This window comes from Patagioenas fasciata, chromosome 20, assembly GCF_037038585.1.
Source record: "Patagioenas fasciata isolate bPatFas1 chromosome 20, bPatFas1.hap1, whole genome shotgun sequence".
Taxonomy (NCBI): domain Eukaryota; kingdom Metazoa; phylum Chordata; class Aves; order Columbiformes; family Columbidae; genus Patagioenas; species Patagioenas fasciata.
The window spans coordinates 6,693,181-6,711,443 of NC_092539.1; the positions used below are offsets into that span (position 1 = coordinate 6,693,181).

Below are 18,263 nucleotides of genomic sequence, written 5' to 3' on the forward strand. Positions count from 1 at the left end.
CGTAACTGAACGAGTAGAGGGCACATGATTCTAGAGTACCAGTCTCGTGTGATGAGATAAAAGAAGATTTAAAATGTCAAGGATGGGGTCTAAACCGTGAGGTCCTGAATGTGTTTATTGCTCAGGACTCCTGCAAAACTCAACCCACAGCAGAGTGAGTCATCCACCTCCCAAACTTGTCTGGATTGCTCAGGCTTTGAGAGATGAGCTTGCATCAACGATCCTTCCTCATTTGCAAGTATTCAATTAGTGTATATTTTTTCCTTTAAATTTCCATCAAACCGAAGTTTAAGGGGTTTATTTCTGATGCTGATCTGTGCATTCAGACAAAAAAAAACAATCAAGCAAACAATCAACAGTCTGGTCAGCGTATTGTTTTCCTGATGGGCTTTTCAAAGCACTCTGGTAGTAGCAAACCAGATTATTTATTAGCTGCTAAACCATACAACAACTTAAACCCAACTGTTTCCTTAATAGCACTTCTGAGCTGAATGAGTTCTTGGAGCCCCTGTAGATCACGCACACGCTCATCCCGTGTTAGGACTGGAGGTTAGTGATGCTAAATACTCCAAAAGTACTAAACAGCCACTAAGGAATACCAAACCTACTCCATGTGTTACATCTCGCTGTATCTCTGAAACTATGCACTGGAATGTTAGCTGAAGTTGTTCTTCGTTTAAGATGTTCTGATTTCTGTTTGGTCCCCAGTTAATTTAGCAACTGGAATTTAATTTACTCTGCTGGTCTGGTTAAATAGCTGTTCCAGGTAACTTTCACAACATCGTGGTTTTTGGTATCAATTGTTACTTCCTGATAATAATCCTACCTCATTTCTTATTTTTTTCTTATTACCATTTATGCACTCTACTTAGCTCACTTTAATTAAAGTTCTTGGTGTTCATTACCATAAATAGCATTAAGTGGTTTTCTGTTGTTGAACCACACTTTTCTTTCTTCTCTTACAAATGATTGTAGAGATTTGGAGAACAATAACACACCCTTTGCAGAGGATGAGGTGTATGGAAAAAATGTTTCCAATATTATTGATTCCACAGCTGTGACAGAGTTTCCTTTCTCTGCTTTGGAAAGGGACTTGCATGGTTTGAGTTCTTTGGATTTTTAATTTTTTATTTTTAGTCTTTAAGGGGAGGATTATTATATTTTTTTCTCATTTATCACGGAATTGACTGGGTTGGAAAGGACCTCAGAGATCATCCAGTCCAACCCTTGGTCCAACTCCAGTCCATTGACCAGATCATGGCACTAAGTGCCATGGCCAATCTCAGTTTAAAAACCTCCAGGGCCGGTGAGTCCAGCACCTCCCTGGGCAGCCATTCCAATGCTGACCACTCTCTCTGCACAGAATTGCTTTCTAATATCCCACCTAAATTTCCCCTGGCAGAGTTGAAGCCCTGCCCCCTTGTCCTATTGCTGACTGCCTGGGAGAAGAGCCCAATCCCCACCTGGCTAGAACTGCCCTTCAGGTAACAGCTATATCTTCTCTAAAGATAAATTAATGTAACTTCTCCACAGAGACATTTGCTCCTCCAGGTGTATTTGCGATAGTCCTGCCTGCAGCCAGCTCTTCCCTCTGATCCTCCCTTTCAACCATGGAGACATTTCTCAACTTCTGGTGTGATTTCTCACTGACAAACAATATTGTCATACTGTAAACAGGAGAGTCACCTCTGAAGTGTTACCTAAGGTAAGGCTGTGTGAATGGGAACTAGAAAACTATTGCTTAAACTTCACTCTTTCTCATTGCATTTTAAAATGATCTTTCCCCCCGCACTGTTTGGCCACGCAGTGGATCCTGTAGTTTTACTAAGCACGTGCCAAAACAGTGAGTTTTCTGTCCTACCTGCATTCTAACAGTGCATGAAGCAGAACTGGACAAGAGAATTATTTAACTCGACCCTTTCTCCCTCCATGCACAGCTGCAGGTGAATATTGAACTGCATGGGCAGTGTGTGACCCTCCAGAAATCTCATCTCCAAAATCCCTTTTCAAAAGTAGCTGTGTTTGAACTGCTGGAACCCAACAGCAAAAGTGAACTTTGGGCGAGTTCACACAAAGGAAGGTTTAATTCAGGATTTACCCTTCCCTTCCTCTGTCTCCTTTAAAGGAATTTTATTGAACAATGAGGGAATTTTTTTCTTAGAAGAGACTTAATGAGAAGGGGGCTAATGAGCCTGAGTCATCTCATACAGCTGACAAACATGCCCATTTAAGTAAGACGCTACTCATGGCTTAAACATTGTTCACTCCCATTTTGTAAATGTCCGAGCAGGGTTGTGGTTTGGCATCCGAGCCCCGCGACTTGCTGTAACATTTCAGGATCGTGACATTCGCTTTGTGTGTGGGGTTGCTTGGGCAGCTGATCCCCACCTCCACCTGAGCACTGCGGGCTGCTGTTGTGTTCTGAAAGACTTGTAAGACTGGACACTTCAACGGAATAAAAGTGTTAATTTTGAATTTGCATTTTCCTTTTACGTCTGCTTTCTTCTAAGTTTTCTGTATGCAAAGGCACTTAGCAGATGTTAATAATTCCAGCTATTGTGTAGAATTATTGGCCTTTTTACCCATCACGAGTCCTCATGGATTATGACATTCCTGTATGAATAAGCAAGAAGTACATGCACAGCGAAAGAGATCCTGCTTGGTGATAAGCCTGGGCTGCCTTATGGATTTCACCATCGCTTTAACAAATGCCTGATGCAGTTTATGGTGCCAAATTTAACATTGTTGGAGTATTGTCTACATAGTCCAACAGAAGCTCAGTTGGGTTTTCAAAATGCAAATTGTTCTCCCCTTCCCCAGGGAAGGGACAGGGACCGAAGTCAATGGAGGAAACTGCCGGTTGCTATAGAAATTGTGTGTTCAGCCCGCTACCGGTACCAACAGATTGCGGTGTTTCCTGGCTGGCTGCACACCCCACACTCCGCTTTTTCAAGTGAAAATGCTGGCAGGTTGTGTCTTTTCTAATCCAGCATGTTCACGATGTGTTACAGAGAATCAGCCTTTAACTTTCCAAGGCAGTTTGAGTTCCTGTGCAGCTCATTTATTGCAGGGAAAGGTTTTTCTCTTGTGTTTCGCCTTCCTATGCTTCCCTTTTCCCAGACGGCTTGACCACATTGATCCCACTTCAGTGACAGAAAGTGTGAGCAGATGGTGAAAGGTGCTTGTCTGTGGTGCTGCTTATTGGCATTGATGAGTTTTATTTAAATTATTAGCAGGACTGAACCAAGAAAGGAGAGGGCGAAACACCCCGTGTCATCTCAGGCTCACCTGGACTGCAGCTCCTTCTGGCAAGGATTTACCAGCTCTTCGCACAGCTGAGCGAAAGGAGCAGATGAAATTACAATCAAAGAAACTGGATTCCTGCAGGACTTTAATACAATAATGGGAAAGAGCCCAATGGTAAAGAACTTATCTTTGTTGGAAAAAGGCTTTTAATCCTGATAATTCCAAGTTTTCTATGTATCTCACTGAAAAGTATAGGGTGAGGATGCAGTAGAGGCAGCTGGGACTATTAAGTTGGTTTTATTCCTGTAGCCAGGCTGTGCCATAAGCTTTTACCTTGCTGATTTTTGAAGAAAGGGCCGATCTTATTTCACCTGTCGATGACAATGAGAATTCTATTGATGGAAAACTACAGCATTTCTGAGGCTTCTGATAACTTGAAAGAAGGAAGTGCTGATACAGGGGGAAAGAAGTAGTCAAGTATCTATACCATTTTAAATACTAATATACTATTTAATACCATTTAAATGCTCGCTATGGTTGTTCCTGTGCTCCTTGTTTCTCACTAAGTAATCCATCACTCGTTGCTAATCATATCGAACACTTCAGGAGAGGTGATGAGAGATGGGGGTGACATTTTTGCTTACCCACCACCAGCAGCAGTTTTGGTGAGAGTGCTGAGCTGCTCAAACTGGCTCTGGGGATCTGGCAACTGGCTTGGCTCCCAATGCTTTCAACGGGAGCTTTTATTGAGGAGGAAATTAGGATAATAGTGCCAGTCAGAAAGGTATTTGAAACTCTTGTGCTTTGCCTGCTGCAGGTTTGTTCATGTTCCAGCTGTCCCTCGCTCCTGTGCCTGCACACAGACCCAGGATGGGCTTCTGCAGCCTCCGATGGAGTTGGTGACAAGTGCAGTTTTCTTGTGGAGCTGGCAGGAGAAAACATTATTAATCTGCAAAACAGCTCTTGGAGTGGGAGGAAGGGAAGGAACAGGGACCATTTCCCAGTTTTGTCCATGTACTTTCTGCCTTCCTTATTTAAACTTACTGGAAGAGAAGGTGTTTACAAAGGTGACATCCTTCTCTTTGACTTTTTTTGGGGCATTATGTGGTGGGGGTGGTTTTCTTATTGCTGAAACGGTTTTTCTGAGCCTCAAAACAGTTTTTCTGAGCCTCAAAACGGGCACGTCTGGAGTGGCAAAGAGCCGAGATGGGCTGTCTCCTTTATGCAGTCACTTACTCTCTGGTACTCGCTGTGTTGTGTGCTGCAATCTGCTGGTTATATTGCTTAAAAAATCCATAGAACAGGAAAGCTGTGGTTTGCTGCCGTGTGTATGAGCCAAACCAGCCTATGAAGTCACCGCGTGTGCGTGAGGTGGGGACTGGAGAAGATGACGTGTGAAATTGCTGGAAAAAACAACCAGGAAGAAGAAACACACAACACTTGGAGCAACGGAGGTAACGCAGTGACATGGGGTGTTTCAATGGGGTGAGGTGGGTCCTCACCAGATCCACTCACAGCCAATAGCTACAGCGGGGATTTTCTCCACCGGTTACTCATCTTCCTTAAAAACCCTCCAGCTCCATCGGTTGGTGAGAGTTCATCAACAGGAAGAAGGAAATACTTGATTTTTTTAATGTATTTTATTTTTGCTTTTGCGGTGTTGGAGGCTGATTGTTTCCCCCCAACACTCATAGCCAGGTGATTAAATCCTCTTGCAAATTTTAGCTCTTTAAACTACCAGATTCGTATCCTCTTGAGTGCAGGGAAAAGCTTGAAAACAAGTTGTAAATGCTCAAAAATGTTTTGCAGTGAAAGCACTGAATTCCCTTTCTATTAAAAAAAGGCAAAAAAGTGAACAAGATAGGGAGGAATTTTTTCCTGGAGTTGATTCCCTCACCCAATGCAGGACTTTATTTTTTCAAACAACAAACTGTTAAGATGGATTTTTCAGTTGCTAACAAATGTATCTGGAAGTAAACACCTTCCCATGAGCATTTCGAACCCTTTCCTTAGTTTCCTTTGCGTTTGTTCTGCTGGTTTTTGGCTGGGTGATCTATAAACCCGCCCCATGATGTTATTTCTTCGTGGAGTGCTGCTGAATGAGGTTTTCAGTGTTTTCAGCAGGAGCCAAACGCTTATTTTTCCCTCTGGAGAGACGATCCCCGCAGGTTTGCAGCGCGATGGGCGCTGTGCTGGCGGGGAGCGCCACCGCGGGGCTGACAGCTGTTTTCCGCTCCCTGCTGCCTTTTAGACCCACTTTTTGCTCTTTTTCTCTCTGTTTGAGCTGTGGCTTTGGGTCCAGCACTTCATGTGCACATACTGAGCCGCAGGAGGGTGAACTGATTAAGCGAAGGTGTAAATCACCAACGAGCAGCTGTGAATAAAACCACAAATCTGTTCCCTGTGATTTTACCAAACCCTTAGTGTGACATTTGTCATCTCCTTTGTCACCGGGGTCCCTTTCCAGTGCTGCAGCAAAAAAGAGGCTGACTGAGCAAAAAGGGCTCTGTGGGAGTTCTGAAACGAATTTAAAGTGGTGATTCAAACTTTTAGATCTTTTAATCGCACTTGAATCTTATTTTACCTCCTTTAATCTACCACTGTGTTTACCACCTTAACCCAGATTTAAAAAAAACCAGTGATTCCTCCTTGGAGTTAAGTGAATCAACTTCATGGTTGCACTGGAGTGGAATAATTCTTGCGCTTTAAGCAGCACTAAGAGCCAAAGCAAAAACTCTGCAGCCCCAGATGTCCCCGCCAGGGACAAACGGCCCGAGACGTGGACAGAACTCCCCGCTGGCTGTGCAGCCGTCCGGCCCAGCGCTCGCCGATATCACATGCTGGGCGCTGGGTCACGTGGAGAGCAGGAACCGGCCCCGCAGAGCCCGGCTGCGTCGCGGTGTCGCTGGTGGGATCCGGGACCTTCCGCCTCCCATGGCGTCTGTGACCCAGCAGCAGATCCAAAAGGTAAGGACGTGTCCCCTGGGGACAGGTAGGTGATACTACTTGTAAGACAGTCACTACTAGTTAACCCATGAGCAGGTCTAGGAGATCAGATCTCCTTTACAACACTGTGTATTCTTCTCAGCTTCTTGTATTGCGTTAATGTTGAGGACCCTGTCGTGGCTACGAACTCTTCAACTTATCCCGCAGAGCTCTCGAAGGAATTTCTCTCGTGCCCTTTCTGTCTCTGCTGCTCAGCTCTCATCCCCAAGTCGAAATCTGTCTGTCAAAGGATAATCTCCAGGGTATTCTATATAAAGAAACAGTAATGTCAGCAGAGTTCACTTCAGTTTGGAAGGGATTGTGTAGTCAACTGTGAGAAATCACCCGGGGATTTTTCCCTTAGAGAAAACAATGCTTTGCAGCCTGTAAAGGAATCTCATTCTTACTTGGAGTCCAGGTGTGCCTGCTCTGATTAGCAGGCTTTGTAATTTAATAGTTGCTGGTCACACAGATAAGATAGCCTTAAACCACAAAGGCTCTAGTGGTGATATCTTCTCTGCTTTGTGGACAAAGGGGCTGACATGTTCTGAATTGTATGGGACCTGAGCCAGTTAACAAACTATTTTTTTAAACAATAGAAATTCCTCCTAAAATTAAAAAATAAGAGCATGTTGTCCAGCTGCAGAGCTGCAGTTGGGCTGTTTCCACACTGCTCTGAGGCACAGCAAAGGGTCAGGACTGTACTCTTTTGCTTGTGCTGTTTCCCCTGAGGACTCTGGGGAAGAGCAGTCACCCCCGTTTCTTCCAGTTCCATGAGGACGGCTTCCTCGTCCTAGAGAACTTTTTCACCGCGGAGGAGTGTGACAGCATGAGGAACCAGATCGGGAGGATCGTAGCGGGGATGGAAGTGCCGCCGCACTGCCGCACCGCCTTCTCCACCAAGGAAGACGAGCAGCTCCAGGCACAGGTACCCACAAGAGTCCCCACTGGAGCGCTGGACGGGGAAAAATAGCTGCTCAGGCTTCACTCCGGGGGAATATGGCTCTTTCTTCTAACTGAATGTAACACTGTGTGAGGCATTTGCTCTCCAGGTTCCTACAGAAGTGTGGTAGTGGCCTTAGTGGAGGCTGAAGGAGAGGATGCGTGTGGCTCTGCTGCACTGCCAGCCCCCATAGCTCTTGTCCCTGATAGCCACAAGCAGCTCTCACAGGTCACTTAGTATTTGTTCTGCAGCCAGAAAATAGGTTATTTTCCAGGCAGCCAGCAAAAGAAAAGCAAGGGTAGGCTTTATGCAAGAGGTTCTTGTAAAGTCCTAATCAATGTCATGACATTTAGCCTTGTGAAAAGCCTTTTTACGAGTAACTTCTATTGCCTGTGTTTTGTTTGTGCTGCGGCTTGATGTGAAAAAGATGCAGGTGAGTGTTAGCGCTTTGATAAAAGATTCATTTATGTTTTTACAAGGATAGTATCTTTACTGGGCTCTTATCCCTGGCAGGGTAGCTCAGATTATTTCCTAACCAGTGGGGACAAGATCAGATTCTTCTTCGAGAAAGGCGTTTTGGATGAGAGAGGTAAGTCCTGGCCTGAGTGCCACAGGGAGGGGACGGGGAGGCTGGTGAGGGGTCAGGGGCCAGTTTCCAGCTTTAGGGATGGTTTCTGCTTTGCAAACAACATTAAATTCTGGTTTTGTTTTGTAGGTAACTTTCTAATTCCAAAGGAGAAATCCGTCAGCAAGATTGGCCACGGTATGTTTAGAGGATGGGGTTTTGAGAGGGAGGGAAAAAAGGGATGTGGTTTTCACATGTGGGGCCTTATCCAGACCTACTCACTCTAAATAACCTTGGCCTTTCTGAGCAGAGAAACCACTTCTTCCCTCATCTGTTGCTTCCCTAGGGACTACAACATGGAACATCTCAAACTTCACCCCTCTTGCCATTGTGGCCACACATCTCCTGTTTTTGCAACCCTGGGCAGTTTTACTCTGGGTTTCCACATTGAATTCTTCAGCTTGATTTCCCCAGTCGCTGTGTCTCTGTCTCTGCAGTTCTCTCTTTGCTGTCCCTCACTCTCTGCTGTCAAAGGACTTCAAAATCTTCATTACAATCCTTTTCAAAAGACCTTTCTAGGATGTTTTTCAGCAGTGAGTAGCTCAGAGTCACTGACATGTGAGAGTTTGGACTTCAGCTCTTGTCTCTTTTGTGTATGAGATTGCTCTAGTGAATTAACCACCTGAGGCTGGTCACATTGAGTACAGATCAAACCATGTCCTCTGTGTCCTGTGCAGGGGTGGGTCTCCCGTGCTGAAGCTGTCCCCCCTCCTTTGGTGTCACCAGCACCTTTTCTTTACCCTGACTGACTTCAGTTTGACCTATTTCCTCTCTCCAAGCTGCCAAACGTGCATTTTGATCCCTTTTGTTTTCAAACAATAAATGGAAAACGAGAGCAGATTTCACAGCATCTCCAAACACATGAACTTTGTTCAGAATAAACTTCACTAAACTTGGAAACTGAGAGTACACGCTTTCCCCCTCCCCCCCTATTCTGTTGTACTTCAGCTTTTCCCCAGGGGAAGTGAAAACAACAGTTGCCTGCTGACTTGGCAACTTAACAAGACTTATATTTTATAATTACTCCTTTTAGCTGAATCTCTCTTTATCCCCTGCTCGGGAACAGCCCCTGCTGGACCTGGTTGTGTGTCCTCTTGGCAAGTTTTATCACAGCAGAGATGGAGGCACAAATCCAAGTCTTTGCTTTATGGTTTGTCAGAGCTGGGCTGCAGCGTCTGTGCACAAACAGCGCTGACCTGCGGGCTGCTGGTCTTTGCAAAATGCACCAAAAAACAAGCCCTAGGTCATTTTTGAAGCAGACAGTTACTTACTTACGTACTTACTTTATTTTAGGTCTTAAGAACTGTGTTTTAAAGGGTGAATTTACCTGTCTCCCTCAGGGTCATGTATAGTGGTGGTTATATCAGCATTTGCATAATATAGTACTTAATCACTCTGTTATGCACTGTGTTTTATATGTCATTTGTGGCCACTGAGTGGTTATATTTTTGGTCTCTAAAGGTTATTGTACAAATCTACAAGTTGTATCACCTTAGTTGTGATGAGCCGCATATGCCCAATCTTGGGAGGGATGAAAGTTTCTGGCTGCAATTGATCTTGCTTGGCTGTGGTCTCTGCAGCTCGTCACTGATCGCTGCCGAGTCCCCTTCTGTTAATTACATCTTCAGACTGAGCCTTTTCTTTCCCCTTAGCATTACATGCTTATGATCCTGTCTTCAAGCAAATCACCCACTCCACCAAGGTGCAGGTGAGCTGAGACTGTTTCCTAGAATGTCTGGGGAAAAGAATATATTATGGGGCAGTTAGTCTTAATTTTCTAGAATCCCAAGTATAGTCATTTTGTCTGTAAAATGAAATTTCAATATCTTGAAAGAATAATGCTTTATGGGACGCAGAAAACAGCAAACATGAATCTTGGAAAGTTTTTTGCAGGAATTGGGAAGAAAACTGGGCCTTGAGAGACCAGTAGTTGTGCAAAGCATGTATATCTTCAAGGTACAGTAATTTAAGTCATCTTTTCGCTCAAGAAATAAGACCCTGTTGGGTGGGAAGCTGTGAAACTCTTCACACATCGCCTTTTTTCCTTGCAGCAACCTGGCATTGGTGGTGAAGGTGAGATTTATATTATCTCTATATTGTACCGCAGATAATATTCTTCCAGGAAAGGAATATTACCATGAAAAAGGCTCAGAATCAGAGTTAAGCTTGTTAGTTTTGTGGTTCAAACCTTCTTAAAATTATTTAAAAGCATCCACATTTTCTATAAAAGTTTCTATGTTAGTTGCAACTTGAAAAAAGCGCTACTTTTACATTTGCAACAAGCGGAAAGCTGGTCTTTTCACGTAAGATGCAACATGTATGAGAGATGGGTGGGAAGGGGAGGTCAGGGCAAGAAGTCAGGGAGAACAAGCCTGTCGTCCTTCTAGCGGGACCGAATTCCTCAGGTATTAAAAGTCCCCAGACCGTGTCTTGTTGCAGTGACCCCGCACCAGGACGCCACCTTCCTGCACACGGAGCCCCTGGGCAGGATCCTGGGGTTCTGGATCGCCCTGGAAGACGCCACGCGGGACAACGGCTGCTTGTGGTTCATCCCTGGCTCCCACACCGGTACGAGCCGCGGTCGCTCGGTGCCGTGCAACGCGCTCCCTCGTCTTCCCTAAGGGTGGAGGTAACGCGGGCCGTGATGAGTTCCCCACATTCACAGCGCCTGCAGAAACACGCTGCCGTTCTCCTTTGTTGGGAGGATGGTTTGTTCACCACAAGTCCTCCCTCTGTGCTGTTGTCAAACTAAAACCACATTTTTCAGCAGGCTATTAACTGCTTCGCTTTGCTCTTGGCCACCAGCTCATCACATGAGGCTACTAGAACAATATATTTTAATAAAAATAGGTACTATACATGACTGACTTTAAGTTGCTATCTAGCCTAGAAACAAAGAATCAGGGCACCGGGGAAAGGAAGGACAGCCGGCCTGAGTTTTATTTACTCCAGAACATAAGGGGAGGCCCATTAAAACTGCTCATGAATATTTTCTTTTAACTTCAGTATTATTTCAAAATATTCCCCTGAAAGATTCAGATTCTGCCTTGCCAGGCCGCTGACATTCAAGACTTTAAAGTTAAGAAGGTCTTAAACCACTGAGTCCTTTCTTCTTGCAGTGAAACAGGCCGTTGGTGCTCCTTCCAGAGTTTTGACTGTAGCCTTGAAAATGTTCAGCAAGTCTGATATGGATTGCAAAGAGTCATAATCCTCCTTTTGCCTCCCAGAGGAGGAATACACTAAGAAATAACTTTGGTTTGGTTTTGCTTTCCTTTTAATTTTTCCCCCATCCATTCACAAAACTGTTTCAGTTCCGGGTTGCACCCCCTTCACTAAGATCCCCTTTTTTCTCCCTGGCTGACAACATTTTCAGTCTTATGTAGTGAGAATAAGAATCCTCTTCCACACGCACACAACTATCAAATATTGGTCTGAATTTCAGTAGAAAGGGAAAGGCTCTGAGTCCATGCAGGGATCACTTGGACACCATCCGAACTTCCCCGGGGAACACACAGACAAAGCCAGATCAGCGCGGACTCACGTAATGGCTGTTGTGAGCGATGGTAGTTGCTGTGTGTGTGTAACCACTATTGGATTATCAGCACAACCTTCTATTTTTCACTCCCCCCAGGGCACGCAATTCAGCTTTTTAAGCTGCTGCTCTCCTAAGCATTCACTCAGTGCAATCATAGCGCTCTTAAGGCACTCAGCCCTCAAATTCTGCAGTCAGCTGCACTCTGATTGCACTTTTGTTCTTATAGAAAGGAGATATGGGCCAAAGGTTGGCTTTGCTAAGTGTATGACTGTTTGTTCCTAAGGGGCTATGTTGCAATGCACAGAATGAACCAGAAAAGCAAAAATAAGACAGTTGTGTGCTGGTTTGACTGAAAGTGACGTTAAACCTCAACGAGTTCTTTATTAGTTTCTGCTACAGCTGGAAAATCTGAAGCCTTTGCTTAGTTAAACCCCATCTAAATTACTAAGGAAAAAAGTGAATATACTATAATAATAAAGTTCTTATTTCCAAGGGAAATTGCAGATATTGTTCCTTTGTTGTGTAAAACATAGCTAGCTGTTTAATTTTTGTGTGTTTACTGCTTATGTGGATTTGCAGGTGGCATTTCCCGGAGAATGGTCCGTGCAGCATCAGGTTCCTCAACGTGTGTCGAGTTTGTAGGGTCAGAGCCGGCCTACGACGACAGCCAGTTCATACCTCTGCCTATAAATAAAGGTAAAACAGCCCCCAAACGAATCTGCCTACAGATCAAGAACAACAAGAGAGCTAAAAGTGCATTGTAATGCTTTCAGCTTCCCTTGTATTTTAATGCTGGCAATTTGAAAAGAAAGCAGTAGGGATGTCTCTTTCAAACAGGTGGACTCATCCTCATCCACGGTGAGGTCGTCCATAAGAGTGAACTGAACAGCTCGGAGTCTTCTCGCCACGCGTTCACCTTCCACGTGATGGAAGCCAAAGACACCAGCTGGAGCAAAGAGAACTGGTAAGGTCACCATCCTGACAACCGGCTGGGGAAACCGGAGCCCATTCATTGCAATAGCCAGGATAAACTTTTATTGGTGGTCTTGCATGTCACAGGTTTTCTCTTGGTAGTATCTCGGTGCTGATTTCATACCCATAGAGCTGGAACAGCCTCTGAAGTTTTGTTTTTATTTCTTCCTTAGGCTCCAGCCCACTCCTGAGCTGCCTTTCCCATCGCTCTACACTTGAAGGTAGTGATTGGCTTCTGGAGCCAATAGCTGATCGTTTCTTTCTGACCATTTGTTCATGTTCCCTTTAAATACAACTTCCACTAGATCAGCGCTCAAGATTAACTTCATCCTCTCCTCAGAACGAGGACCCTTGGCACAGCTGAGCACACCTGCACTTACACAGGGGCTTCTACTACAGCACGAGCCCCAGTACTGTGGAAATAGTCACCCAGTCCTTTCAGTAAGGACACTCCCTCTGTTTTGAGAACAGACCACTCAGGACCATTGCACCTTGACTGGGACCAGTTCAGAAGCATTTCTTCTTGCAGATGCTTAGTGTTTTCTCCCTTTTTAAGTCAAGAGTGCGTTTCGTGGTTGTGTCAACCCCAGCAATGCAGGCGAGCGTGTCATGTGAAGGTGGCTGACTTCCACCTTCTGGTCCCTGTCCTATTGTTTGAATAACAGTGATTTAAAATAGTTCTATTGTGGGCAAAATGAAGCAGGAAGTCTACTTTTATAATCAGTCTAACTATTTATAGCAAACTGTAGCTGAGCGTTTGATCTCTGGGTGTGTTGATTTAAAATATTACAGTTTTTAAAGATTCATGTTGAAATTATGAAAATGAAAAACCTCAAACTTCTAACATTTAAATAAAAAAAATTGAAATTCTCCTTTTCATCTCCTTCATCTTCGCTTTGAGGAAGACACAATGTGACCTCCTTCCAACAGATGGGGCCAGCGCTAAGTTGTCTGATAACCTGTTTGAACCCTCAGTGTGCACAGGAACAATTACTGACCCTGAAACTCAAAAAAAAAACCCCAACCAACTTACAGCAAGGTGAAAATTAAGGAATGTTAAGAAATATAAGTTAGATCTGAGGGAAGCTCAGGCTTGTGTCCTAAACTGAAGGTTTTCTCGGTTATTTTTCTCTTCTAATTGACCTACCTCTTCTTCCTTTGCCTCTGGGCACTCAGAAACTTTCAATTTGATTCTTATACAAAGTGCTTTTTTAATCATATTTACATTCCTGTGAGAAAAGCAAGCAACTCATGCTGTTTTAAACAGGGGAAAAAAGAAGACCAAAGCGAAACCTTTATTTTAAATAGGTCCTTTTCATTTCCGTCTTTAACAATTGTACCTGGTGTACCAAAAGCAGTGTTTAGATCACCTTTGAGCTCTGGTTATGGTGCATGTTCTGTTACCACTTCTCTCTAGAAAGGGAAAATCTCTGTTCCTGGAAGCTCTTCATACCATAAACATTATCTGGAGGTAGAGAGGCAACAGCAGATTATCGATTTGGGTGGTGTACGCTTCCAAAAGAGAAACTAAGCTCACAGATGCCAGAATCCAGGCGTAGCTGGAGTTCAGATTCACGCTGCTGTCAAAGATCAGAATAAGAGCCACAGCAATGATCTGAGCAAAAATAGATGTCATTGTCCCTTCAAAGGTCTTCTTGGTTCCTGGCCATTTGATTTCCCCCATTGTGCTGCCAAAAACAGAGGCAATCGAGTCTCCTACCCCTACCGCCAGCACCCCCGAGTAGGGGACCAGAGCTCCTGCCCCAGACAAGGTGCCTTTAGGAGCACAAGATCTGGGGAACAACCACACTGGGAGGGACATGCCAAGGAGGAGATAAATATGAGTCAAGATTAGAGGTCCGCTGTCTCTTTCGTCCAAGAAGAGAGACAGCAAATGCCTAAGGGTTTGGCCAAACGGTTTGATCCTGAAGTACCGAATATACTCTAAGAAGATAAACACTGCCAGACACAGCACTGAAGCGATGTAGAGAAGCTGGCGGTCATAGATCAGTCCGGGAACGTAAGTAGCTACAACAATGAAATGGAAATATTTCCTGGTTATAGTCGAGGCCTGGTGTTTTTTCGATTCAGATGATCTCTTAGCGTTCTGGTAGAAAACTACGCCACACGCTGAAGCAGCCAAAAAGGTCCAATATACAAGAAGGTAAACTCTTGTCTGTGTCTGAAAGAGAAACTGGAGGAGCCAGAACAAAGGGTTCCTCTGGATCAGGCGGTAGAGCCAGGGCATGATGACCCCTAAGCCCAGCACTGCTGTCATCATGTGGAAAAACAGTGACGAGATCCACGTACCCGAATCCATGAAAATGAAGAGGACAGTGAAAAAAAGCCCAAGAAGAACAACTCCAACGACTGCTACCAGAAGGAAAAAGTCTATGGGATCACCTTTGCCCTCGGTTACATTCAGCGAGCGTTTAATGAGCTGATTGAGGACAAAACTTATACCTCCGAGAACCAGCAGCGCTTCTCCAGGAGTAAAACATCGAGGCAACAAGTACAGCAAGATCATACTGAGGTAGACAAAAATGAGCAGCACTTCTAGCACCTCTATCACTTCTGAAACAGTCAGAGAATGCTTCATGGTATAGATAATTATACTGCCAGCAACACCGGTCAGTATGCAAGTGTTGGTTGGCACGGGTTTTGTGATGCCAACTGCTATTACAGATAAAAAGAGAGCAACCAGCATGCCCGTGGAAGCCACGACTATGCCGAAACGTTCGAAGTACACGATGCCGGCTGACTTGCACCTCTCCTTCATGGCTATCCCCAGCAAGGGGACGACCATGCTGGCCGGCAGGAGCCCGCTGTTGGCTGCTGCGCGGAACTGGAACACGGCCCCCCCTGCCTGCAGCAAACGGTCCCATTTGAACTGGATGTAAAAAGCCTGGACGGCGAGAGCGACGGCGCACCAGGAGTACCGGTCCCACACCACCGCGTGCACCGAGAGAACGATGACGAACACGATCAGGGATTCCACCAGCACCGGCTTGTTTAACATGATTCCAGCTCGCAGGGGCTCGGCTTTCAAAAATCCTTCTCGGGAGTCCTGATGTGCTCAATAGCCGTCCGTTAGGAAGAATTCCTTCATGCTACTGCAATTCCTATTACAAAATATAAAAGGGCAAACAATTAAAGCAGCTGTTAAAAGCTAACGGTTTGACACAGCTGTTTTGTTCTTAAGCTCAATTTAAACTGATAGTTATGTGCCAATTGTTAATGTAAAAAATCTAATAAAAGTGAGGTAATTAATCAGCCAGAACTGTTAACCCAGTCTGAGAATCAGACAAGTCAGCCTGCAGTGGCAGAAATATTGGCACACCGAGATACAGTTTTACACTATCTTTGAATTGAAATGTGAAGCAAATGGGCCATAACGATTCCCAGGAGGTTTCATTGCGGCGTGAATTTGAAATACAGTTAATTTAAAAGCTTAAAGGTAATTTTAGAACCTAATTTTGTATGTGGTTTTTCACTGTAATTTTACAGAATGTTCCTACTTTCATTAAATGTTTCTCTTCCTACTGCTGTGCAAAACCCCCTACGTACCTGTCTCTCCTTCTGTTACTGGTATTACGATTGAATAGTTCCACTGCAGCAGATCGTTTATAATGCTACATCATATTTACAATAGAAGTGGGAAAGAAAACATCACAAGCATTAAAAACAAAATATCAGATGGTGCACTTTATCTAATTTTGATCTATTACCAGAACTGTCAGGATAAGCTACGTTGGCGATCTGAGGATGGAAAAATGGAACGAACAGACCTCAACTTGCCTGTGGCCATGAAAGGCCGTTCGTCTCATCATGTCTTTAGCATTAAGCTTAATTTTTTTGTTTCTACAACAATTATGGGTCATATTTGCTACAAAGACATCTATTTAAAAAATGTTTCTAGTCCATATTGACATAGTGGTGATATTCTGTTTAACTTTAGGATGTGTTGTAGCCGTATAACTTAACTATTATACAGCTTTACATGCCAGTAAATGAGTTTGATTTATTTTTAAGGAAAGGTATTGGCTTCATTCTCTTTAACCCCTGACATCACCTATTCCCCCGCCAGCTGTCTTCATTCCTATTTTCTGACCGTGAACCCATTTTTCATGGACTGTAGTTCTGTATAAATAAGTGAACTATTTTAACGCTGGTCAGTCATTAAGGACACTAGACAAATATTAGCAAGTCCCATCCCCAAAATGCATAATTATTTTATAAGTGATTTGTTTAACCTCTGGTATGTGCTATTTTCCTCACATTTTTCAGAAGCCAGTAAACATTTTAAGACATTCTTAACCACGATCTAAAGCTGGCACTGTTTTCTATATCCCCTCACTCTCCTGTCTCACTAATATTGCACTTCACCTTATTATTGCGCTTCACCTTATCTGAATCAAGGTTTACACTCCAAGACAGCTGCACTGCAAACTAAACTTTCCTTTAAACTTTTGGACTATAACATAAATAGCTGAGATAATCAGCAATGCATATAATGGCTCTATTAGGTTAAATCGTATCTTCTTGGGGGTATTGTGAGCATTCACGACATTGTGGAAAAGGAGAGACAAAGGTTTTCAGGAAGCAATAAATGCTGGTGAGAATTGCACAATCTGATATTAAGTCTAAGCCAATGCCATTATACTGGCAGCTCTTTTGGTTCTTTGAAGGTATCAACTTCTGTATTTCTGTCAGCAATAGAATTGCTGGCCCAGCTGTGTGTGTCCCTGCTGGATTTGGTATCTCCAGCTGAAGCTTTGGACTGATTCATTCTTTCTAGCCCACCCTTAAGCCAATTAGTAGTAAATGCTCATTAAATTCTGCTCCCCCAGTCTCATTACTTATATCTACATGAGCTTCCTCATAAAAGGCTGGAAGTTTATTTAAGGTTCCAGTTTGGGTTTTCATCCAGTGTTGAATGGTGTCACCAGGTTATAAAGCTGATAGAGATCTCATCAATAATAGTACTGGGTAACTGTTAAAGTTTGTGGTGTCAAACTCCCTCACATGGTAGCTCTGGAGCGTTTAGTTATTTATGACTTTGTACTGAAAACTCCTATTAAAAGATTACTTTTTGCCATCCTTATTTGTGTAGCCCGAAATACTCGATTTCCATCCAACTTCATTATGTTTACTGTAACCTTTTTGCCATCACAATTCATTTTTAAACAGAAGAATTACTCATATAGTCAACCAAGCAGAATTGGTACAGGCAATAAATATCTACCCATGACCAATGATGGTTTTGGGGTCCCACTCCTTGTTGTTTCTGAGCACAAGGGCGGAGGAAGCTCAAGGCTTATTTAGGAAGATGCAGGGTGGCCAAAGACTGAAAATTCTGGCAATTTTAAGGTTGCAACCCAGCTCTTGCATCACTAAGGGCCCGTGGCAGCTCCCCCAGCAGGCAGCCGGCCAGCTGGGCCAGGAGCGGCTCTGGCTCCGCAACGCGCCGTGTTTCACTGCGGGATGATCCCGGTGCCTGCGGCGGTTCCCGCCCCGCATCCTCCCGTAGGTAACGGGAAACTCCGCAGCGCTCCCGCACACACCGAGCGGGCCCCAGCGCCCCCCTGCCGCGATCTGCACCCCGGGAAACCTCCCCCGACCTGCGCCCCATCGCCTCCTGCAGCACCCGCCTCCTGCCCCGTGTCCTCCCCTCGCCCCGTCCCGCCGCCGCCCCCGGCAGCCCAACCTTCGCTACCGGGAAGCTGCGGCGGGGCTCGGGCCGCAGCGGGCAGGTCTCAGAGGCTGTTCCAGGGTGGGCCCCGTCCCCTCCGAGGGGCCGCGGCCGCTCCCGCCCATGTCCCGCAGCCGAACCCGTTCCCCGGTACCCACCGCCCGGGCCGCCGCCATCTTGGCGCTGTCGCTTGTCACATGACCCAGCCCGCCGGTGGAGGGGGCGGGGCGGCTGCGCCACCACGTGACGCCGGCGTGGGCAGGAG

The 18,263-nt window shown here is 44.9% G+C and overlaps 2 protein-coding genes and 1 long non-coding RNA gene across 6 annotated transcripts; 2 read left to right on the forward strand and 1 right to left on the reverse strand.

Moving 5' to 3' along the window:
- Window positions 1–31: 31 nt before the first annotated feature.
- Window positions 32–4,396, forward strand: LOC139829517 (uncharacterized). Its single transcript, XR_011742021.1, has 3 exons — window positions 32–1,705; window positions 3,234–3,420; window positions 4,064–4,396. It is a non-coding gene; the product is annotated as an uncharacterized lncRNA (long non-coding RNA).
- A 1,626-nt stretch (window positions 4,397–6,022) lies between these two features.
- PHYHD1 (phytanoyl-CoA dioxygenase domain containing 1) lies at window positions 6,023–13,185 on the forward strand. The gene is made up of 11 exons (XM_065854049.2): window positions 6,023–6,213; window positions 7,001–7,159; window positions 7,688–7,763; window positions 7,890–7,937; window positions 9,452–9,507; window positions 9,693–9,755; window positions 9,851–9,872; window positions 10,239–10,367; window positions 11,914–12,030; window positions 12,172–12,298; window positions 12,480–13,185. The coding sequence occupies exons 1-11, from the start codon at window positions 6,181–6,183 to the stop codon at window positions 12,523–12,525; spliced, it is 876 nt and encodes a 291-aa protein (XP_065710121.1). The 5' UTR covers window positions 6,023–6,180; the 3' UTR covers window positions 12,526–13,185.
- A 378-nt stretch (window positions 13,186–13,563) lies between these two features.
- Window positions 13,564–18,263, reverse strand: DOLK (dolichol kinase). Of its 4 annotated transcripts, none has more exons than XM_065854047.2 (3): window positions 18,157–18,256; window positions 15,874–15,938; window positions 13,564–15,428 (listed from the first exon to the last, which is right to left on the reverse strand). In XM_065854047.2, the coding sequence occupies exon 3, from the start codon at window positions 15,323–15,325 to the stop codon at window positions 13,754–13,756; it is 1,572 nt and encodes a 523-aa protein (XP_065710119.1). In that variant the 5' UTR covers window positions 15,326–15,428; window positions 15,874–15,938; window positions 18,157–18,256; the 3' UTR covers window positions 13,564–13,753. The 4 variants fall into 4 exon arrangements, with proteins under 4 accessions (XP_065710119.1, XP_071673505.1, XP_071673504.1 ...); XM_071817404.1 differs by lacking the exon at window positions 18,157–18,256 and adding an exon at window positions 18,023–18,150; XM_071817403.1 differs by lacking the exon at window positions 18,157–18,256 and adding an exon at window positions 18,014–18,150.